Source organism: Camellia sinensis, chromosome 7 (genome assembly GCF_055761805.1).
Source record: "Camellia sinensis isolate YWXY chromosome 7, ASM5576180v1, whole genome shotgun sequence".
NCBI classification, from domain to species: Eukaryota; Viridiplantae; Streptophyta; class Magnoliopsida; order Ericales; family Theaceae; genus Camellia; species Camellia sinensis.
The window spans coordinates 92,965,304-92,973,485 of NC_138967.1; the positions used below are offsets into that span (position 1 = coordinate 92,965,304).

General features: G+C 36.4%; 1 protein-coding gene across 8 annotated transcripts; it reads left to right on the plus strand.

The window, feature by feature from the left end:
• The first annotated feature begins 685 nt into the window (after positions 1-685).
• Positions 686-5,441, plus strand: LOC114260542 (inactive TPR repeat-containing thioredoxin TTL3). 8 transcript variants are annotated; one of them, XM_082878809.1, is made up of 7 exons: positions 787-2,122; positions 3,116-3,311; positions 3,415-3,599; positions 3,707-3,819; positions 3,925-4,040; positions 4,155-4,362; positions 4,957-5,441. In XM_082878809.1, exons 1-7 carry the CDS (start codon positions 1,110-1,112, stop codon positions 5,013-5,015), a joined length of 1,890 nt encoding a protein of 629 aa, XP_082734935.1. In that variant the 5' UTR covers positions 787-1,109; the 3' UTR covers positions 5,016-5,441. The 8 variants fall into 8 exon arrangements, with proteins under 8 accessions (XP_028056489.2, XP_082734935.1, XP_028056490.2 ...); XM_028200688.2 differs by having other exon boundaries at positions 686-2,122; positions 3,707-4,040; XM_028200689.2 differs by having other exon boundaries at positions 3,707-4,040; positions 4,820-5,441.
• The last annotated feature ends 2,741 nt before the right edge of the window (positions 5,442-8,182 follow it).

Consider the following 8,182-nt stretch of genomic DNA (forward strand, 5'->3'; position numbering starts at 1 on the left):
TTTTAGTTTATGCGGCCCAATTATCAATTTTTAACTTTCAATTAAAAAGCCTCGTTTAGTAAATAGACATTTTAGTAATTGTTTAAAAATGCACTAAATAAGTGTATTTATTTGAATCATATCACTTTTTTTATTTTTTTTACATATTTTTTCGTAAAAAATTAAAAATACACATCTTCGTTTGGCATTGACTTTTTTAGCTATTTTTTTGGGAAACTTTTTTTAGCCTCATTTGTTTTTTTTTTTTTTTTTTGAGTTTTTTGACTTTTGTGAGAGAAAAAAATATAATGATTATAATTTAAATATGATATTTTATTTTATTAACTTATGTAGTCAATATTATCTTTCCATACTTTTTAAACCAAAAATCTAAAACTAAATGAAATTTAAATAAGCAAATCTCAAATAACTCCGTTTAAAAATCTTTAAAAAAAATACTTACAAAATCAAAAAAAAAATCAACAAATTTTATATAAAAAAAATAAATTAAAATTTTCATTCTCCCTACTTTTTATAAGTTTATTCATAAAAAACTTAAAAAATTATTTCAAACGAAGGAGTAATTTTTTTTATCTTGTAAAAAATATTAAAATAATATGTTTACCAACGAGGCTAAAACGGGGGACCCAAAGAAAGAGAAAAAGAGATGGGTAAGAAAGAGGAGAGGGTAGCCGTGGAGACGAGTGGACCAGACAGACAGACAGACCAAAAGAGAGAGGGAGGGTAACGAATAGTCATCTCGTGAAGCTGCAAAAGCAAACGAAAGAAACCATTAATTATTCAACAAAACAAAATGCTTAGATCAACAACTAGTAGTCACTGCTACTCGCTAATAAAACCGCCACCTCTCTCTAATTTTCCTTTTTTCTCTCCACTTTCTTCTTTCCCTTTACCTTTTTTCCCTTGCATTCATTCTTTGCTTATTACTTTCATATAGCGAGATCTCCATCTTCATCTGTCTCTCTCTCTCTCTGATACCTCTTGTCTTCTGTTTGTTGTACCTTCCTTCTGTTAACGTTTTCTATTCTTCCAGCTTCTGTCGAAACAAGGAAAGAGAATTTCTTTTCTGTGATTTACACACATATATATACACACTCACATTCAAGGTAATGTCGCGTTCTGATAAGCAATCCCATGAAATGGGTATCGACTCTCTGGCCGATCGATTCCATGAGTCGTGTAGTTTTGATCACAACAAACCCGATTTCAGAGAGCTCGATCTGGGTTCCCCCGTTTTACCTTTCATACCTAGCCGTTACTCAGACGGTGGTGGCACCAACAGCTACAGAACAAGTTCGTGTAGTTCAGTATCTAGTAATAATAATAATAGCATCTCATTCCCAAATGTGAAAAGATCCAATTGTAATAATGCGACCAACCATTCCGGCGACCTGTCGGGCTCAATTGATATGAACCCCACGGCCTCCGAGACCCCCCGATCTGTTAATGCAACTCGAAATTCGAAGCCGGGTCATCGGAGATCGATGTCTAGCGGTTCCCCTTTGATCTATTCAGGTTGTGGAAGCCACTACAACAACACCACCACTAGTAGTGGCAGTGGTAGTGGTAGTGGTAGTGGTAGTGGTAGTGGTAGGGGTAGGGGTAGTGGTAGTGGCAGTGGCAGTGGTAGTGGCGGTGCAGCTTCAGTCTCATCGCCAAATACGGTCAATTACCCAAGTGGCAACATCTGCCCTTCAGGAAAGATTTTGAAATCCAATATGGGTTGCCGTAGTTCAAGCCGATCCGACAAATTGGGTTTGGGCTCTGCTAACTATGGGCATGGAAGCATAGTTCGAGGAGGAGGAGGTAGTGTTATCGGAAACATACATTTGGTCGGAGAGTTGGGTGTGGTTAAGATGGGGGCAATGTCCAGTTCTGATCCAGAGGAGGTGAAAAAAGCCGGTAATGAGTTGTATAAGAGAGGAAATTTTGCAGAATCGTTGTCTTTGTACAATCGAGCTATAGTGATGTCGCCGGAGAATGCAGCGTATAGGAGTAACCGGGCTGCAGCGCTGACAATGCTGGGGAGATTGGGGGAGGCGGTGAGAGAGTGTGAGGAAGCTGTGAGGTTGGACCCTGGCTATTTGAGGGCTCATCAAAGGTTGGCCTCTCTTTATCTCAGGTGAGTGATAGGAAAAAAAACTATAAACTGCAATTCTTTGTTCTTTGTTTGGGTTAGTGATCATCTATTGTATTCTTTGGGGAAAAAAGCAAAAAAAAAACAAAAGTTGTTCCTTTGATTAGTTTATGTTTCTTTTACAAATGCTATGGTCTAATGTTCTGTGTTCTATTGGTTTGGATTGTTGTATGCTTCTCTTTGTGGTAGGATTTGTTTGTTCCAGCCTTTTGTTTGATTTATGTGCGGTTGTTGATTGGTTTTTAACAATTTAGTTCCCAGATGTTGTTCCAACTATCTTTAGGTATTTTGGTTGTTTATGTTCAATGCATACAAGTTGTAACTGATGGATCTAAGTGAGGCTAGCTGTCTTGGTGATTATGAAATTCCTACATTTCGTAGGATTTTTTTGGTGTGCACACAACTTTCTTGGATTTGAGCGCTTTCGACAAATAGTTTGTTTGGGCAAGCTGTGTTAGTTGGTGGTTGTGTAGCTACAATTCATATGATTTCTTTAATTCTTGCCCTAAATTTCAGGGCGTAGCAAGATTTGAACTCGAAAGTTCACCCATCTGTGCAAGACAACGTGACCTCTATGTTATGATGATTTTTTTGGTGTTTTTAGTTAATTAGATTCTTTTTGGCATGTTGTATGTGTCTGACTAATTTAGCTCTGGAATGAATTAGTTTGTTGATTAATTTAATTATTTGGTTACTATTGGCCTTGTTCTGAATCCAATTTTGTCATCAATTTTTTCCCTATTCAGATTTAAGTTAAAAAACCATGTGATGTTTCCTTGATGGTTGCAATATTTATAAGATATAGGGTTATTTTTTACACTTGGAAACTTTTAGTTCATCATGTTTAATGAATGTGCGAGCAGTACATTATATTTAGGTACATGGATAATTTTAGTTCTTATTATACTGTTAATGCAATCATGGTCTTGCAACAGTCTTTGAATGGTCCTTTATAATTAATCATTCCATTGTCTATAGGTTAGGACAGGTTGAAAATGGTCGTCGTCAACTTTGCTTTCACGGGCAACAGCCTGACAAAACTGAGTTACAGAAAATGCTTTTATTGGAAAAGCATCTTAACTGCTGTGTGGATGCTCGAAAGATTGGCGATTGGAAGAGTGTACTGAGAGAATGTGATGCAGCCATGGTGGCTGGAGCCGATTCTTCCCTACAGGTAAAAAGAACCCAAGCTTGAAATTTACATTTTTCTCTAATTTGACAGGAAAATGAAAAAGAGGAAAAGGAATTTAGGCTGCATGAACCTGTTGAATCTACAGATCACAGCTTGTAAAGCAGAAGCCTCTTTGAAGCTTCACAAACTTGAAGATGCGGACTCTATCCTATCAAGAATCAACAAATTAGAAGCTTATCCCACATCTTGCTTGCAAACAAAGTTCTTTGGCATGCTCTCTGAAGCTTATGTGCATTATGTCCAGGCCCAGGTTGACATGGCATTTGGAAGGTGAAACTCCAATCTATCAAATATCAATCTTCTCGAAAAAGAAAAATAGATGTGGCTCTTGCTTGGGGTGAGTGAGGTAGTGAGAACAGATGGTGGGTATCTTGCAGGTTTGAGAATGCAGTTGCAGCAGCAGAGAAGGCTGGTCTGGTTGATTATAGCAACATTGAAATTGCTATGTTGCTGAACAATGTGAAACTGGTAACAAAAGCTCGTTCCCAAGGTAAAGATCTTTTTGATTCCCGAAGATTTGCTGAGGCCTGCACAGCTTATGGGGAAGGCCTCAAATATGACTTGTCCAACTCTCTACTCTTTTGCAATAGAGCAGTTTGTTGGTCTAAGCTTGGACTGTGGGAGAAATCTGTTGAGGACTGTAACCAAGCCCTCAAGTTCCAACCAAATTACACCAAGGCCCTTCTTAGGAGAGCTGTCTCAAATGCAAAGGTGAATCATTGCCTTTATACATACATATATATTAGTTTATTTGAATAGTTGGATTGTTCGAGTTCTTCTGTTGTTTGAGTTGAACTTTTGCCACTCATATTGTGGAATTTATAGCTTGAAAGATGGGCAGAAGCTGTTAGAGATTATGAGGTCTTGCGAAGGGAATTTCCTGGGGACAATGATGTTGCTGAATCTCTTTTCCACGCACAAGTTGCATTGAAGAAATTGCGGCAGGAGGAAGCTCACAATGCAAAGTGCAGCAATGAAGTGCAGGAGGAAGTTTCTATTCTTGATTGTTTTAAAGATGCAATATCTTCACCTGGTGATTCTTTGACACCTTTAACTTGGCATACTTTTGCCATCCATTTCTTTACTTTCTTCATTGTTTCATTTTGTTTCCCTCCCTCCCTCTCTCAATCTTTTGTTGTTTTAAACTCAAATTTGTGGTGTTTTAGTTGTTCATTTCAAGGAGCCAACAAACCAACAATGTGAATGGACGTATCGACATTCATAGACTTGCTTTCTGTTCAATATCCATCAGTCAACTTCCTGGATGTAGTTTTAACCTAGCAAACATTTCATGCCACTAGACTGATACTGCATGCATTTGTGGTCTTATTTGAAATGCATTTAGCATATCATATAGAGAATCTACTACTAGTGTTTGAAAAATCGGTACATTTTTGCCTTGTTTTACTAAATGTTATTAAGCAAGAAACAGTTTTTCAATGAATTCATCTTTTTTTGGGTGACTTGATTCTATTTTTTTCTTATTACAGGGCAATTTTGAATTTTGTGCTTGAAAGCTAGAAATGCTTGGGGTTACAATTGGATTTGCTATGATCGAAATGTATAATCTCTCCTGTCAAAATAAAACGTAAAACAATAACATTGTGTTAATTTTTTTTTATTGAAGGTGGGATGTGGAGCAGGAGCAGAAGCCGAAGCCGAAAGCATAAGTATTCCAAACATTAAACATTTACAAGAATGGTGGGAAGGTGAGAGATGATGATCTGCCCTAGGTGGGGTGGGCAGTACAATCTGTGGTTGGTTTTTCTTGAGGAACAAAGTCAAACCAACCCAACCCCAACCCCGACATATCTGATTTTCGGTCATCTGTTCTCCGTTGGCATCATCCAACCTGAATCTTCACCACACTAGTGAGATAATATTCTGCTGCAATCACAATTTCATTCATTGTCTACAATACAAAGAAACACTAGAAATTAAATATTTGTTATTATTATTATTAATTAGTTCACATTTGTAGTTGCCTTTTTTCATTCATTAACTTCTGTTTGCTCTACATTGAATTCATTTGTCATTTTTTTTTTACCAAAATTGTTAAATGTACTATACCCAGTTAAATTACGCACAAAAATTATTTATTGGTTACAAAAATACAATTAACCCCAATAGCATAATTATAGACTCACATAGGAGCTTCTTGTTGATTGCTGAAAACAAAATATTATACAGATAGTCCCTATAATTTATATAATGTGTCAATTTGGTCTTTGTTGTTTTAATTTGTTTGATTTTGTCCCTAATTTAACGGATTGTGTCATTTTAGTCTAATAAATAACGGTTGTTAAGTTTGGTGGACAGAAAGTCAAACTATGTGTTAATTTGGTCTCAGTAGTTTACACAAAGTGTTAATTTGGTCCTTGTCAAAATTGAGTAAATTAAAACAATACGGATCAATTTGACACGACGTGTAAATTACAAGGATTAAATTAACACATTGTATAGACTTTTCATCCATCTAACTTAACGATCGTTATTTATTAGATTAAAATGACACAATCTGTTAAATGAAGGTACAAAATTAAGCAAATTGAAATAGCTGTAAATTATAGGGATTATTTGTATAATTTACCCAACAAAATAAGACTGATACAAACTAAATTATTAATTAATCTATTAACTACTCAAATGCATATTTTTCGAGAACGGTTGGAACGGCAGTTTCCGTTCCAGACAAATGACTACTTTGAATTAGGGTTTTAAGCATAAAGATTTTACTGACTTGTAGAAAGTGGACATTAAAGTGGGCCTAATGCAATAATTGGGATAATGCTTCGAATATGTTGGGGGTGTTTGGTGGGATTTTTTTGAGTCAGTTTATGACTTCTGTCTTTTAAAAAGTTTTTGGATTGTTTGGTTAAACTTATTTCAAATATCTTCTGATTCTAACAACTTATTTTAAGTCAAAAAAGCTGATTCTGAGAAGCTGCTCACCCCTTACTTTTGATTATCAGCTTCTGCTGTGGACATGTTAATTCATGGTTATACTCTTAGATTTTTTTATTTTTTATTTTTTTAAAAATAGAAAAAGACCCAAATGGACTATAAAATATTATTATTATTTTTTATGAAAAATGTAGACAAATAGTGAATAATAAAAAATAAAAATTAATTGAAAAAGTTACTTCACAGCTTATTTAACAAGCACTACTCAGCAACTTAAATCTATAATCCAACAGCTATACCAAACAGATTAACAGCTTCTGATTAAAGTCATAATCTATAATCTGTTAAGTTATAATTTATCTATTTTAACAGTTACACCAAACAGCACCGTTATCTGCTGCTTAGACTGAGAAACTTAAATAAAATTACCATATTCTCTATTCAAAGGGAAATTAATCTGCATATAATATTGATGAAGAATTTAATGCATACACCTTTGGGTGGTTTGGTTTTAATTAAGCCACCTCGGCCAGCACTTTTGGTTGCTTTCTTGGTCAAAAAATAAGTTTAATTTTTTGCTTTGAGCTTGGCATGGGAGCTTCTACAGGGACACCACATATTTTCTTAATGCGCACCTCTTTTTCACTTCACACCACATAATTTGACTTTTTGATTATTTCTCAATCAACACTTCCAACTTTCAAAATCTAACGCTGACCCTAATTATCGCCGTTGGTTATTGGCCACCACTCCCCAGCCACTGTCGCATTCCCTAGTCACTGCCTTCCTCGTTGCAACCTCCTTCTCCCGTTCCTTAGTCGATCTTCCCATTCTCTCCCTCTCTCTCTCTCTCTCTCTATTGCAATCACGATATTTTCTCTGGTTGCAATGGCAACGGTACGACTAGGCTGGAAAGAGAAAGAGATAAAGGGTTCTCGAGGTTAGGAAGAATGGATGAGGGATAGAGGTTAGGGAGGATGAATGAGGGCAAAGAAGGATTGGGAGAGGGATTGGAGAGGTTGTAGTGAGGAAGAGGATCGTGGTAGACAATGGTTGGAGTTTGAAAGTAGCCAGCGAAATAGCAATGTTGGTAGCCGATGGGGTCTGGCGTGTTGGGTGTGTTGAGATGGTGATGCAACGAGGTGGTCGGAGTTGTGTGGTGGTGGAATGAGGCGATCAGAGTTGCGATCATGGTGGGGGGTGGTCAGAGTTGAGATGTTAGTTGCTGATGTTAGTGACGATGAGACTAAGAAATGGTAGCGGTGGGGCGACTGAGCGAGGGAAGATGGAGTGGTTTGGTGGCAGAGACAGCTAGTTTTGATGGTGTTGGTTGGTGGTGTGTATGGAGAAATTGAAGTTGAAGGCTTTGTTTAAAAATTATTTGATTAAGGGTTATAATGGTTTTTAAAAAAAATTGGGTAATAGTGTGAACTGAGAGAAAATGTGATGTGCAGTTTGGCACAACAATTTGTAGGCGGAAAAGTCAATAAAGTCCTTACCTTTGAATGCCATTTTTAGTGAACGTATGGATTTTTTTTTTTTAAGTTTTTTTTTTTTTTTTTTTTGATTAACAAAAGAAAATTTATTGATGAAAATCAAATGTACAGAATACAAAGATGAACATCAATAAAGGGAGGTGAGTGCCAAAGCATCAAAGCAAACTAGACGATTTCAACTAGGTTGGGACCGGAAAGCAAGCCAATCATCTACTAGCACTACACCATGGCTAGAGAGAAACCAACCGAACAAACAAAAAGCAAAGGAAATAAAAACCACCCCTAACACCCAAAACACTGATCTTAACAGACCATCTACACCTCATACCAAACAAAACCCCCTTCCAATTTGGACCCTCATAACAAACAATCACCTCAAACCAATACCCCATCTCTTGAATTTTTGAAGTACCAATGATGCCTTCAGTAAGTTCTTTTTCATTTCTTTATTCC

What these genes read in the sequence shown, in the direction of transcription:
- LOC114260542 (XM_028200686.2), top strand. Translation starts at nt 1,110, where the DNA reads ATGTCGCGTTCTGATAAGCAATCCCATGAAATGGGTATCGACTCTCTG. An exon ending in GAGCCGATTCTTCCCTACAG is followed by an intron (nt 3,312 to 3,414) that starts GTAAAAAGAACC and finishes TTGAATCTACAG; the next exon opens with ATCACAGCTTGTAAAGCAGA. An exon ending in GAGCTGTCTCAAATGCAAAG is followed by an intron (nt 4,041 to 4,154) that starts GTGAATCATTGC and finishes TGGAATTTATAG; the next exon opens with CTTGAAAGATGGGCAGAAGC.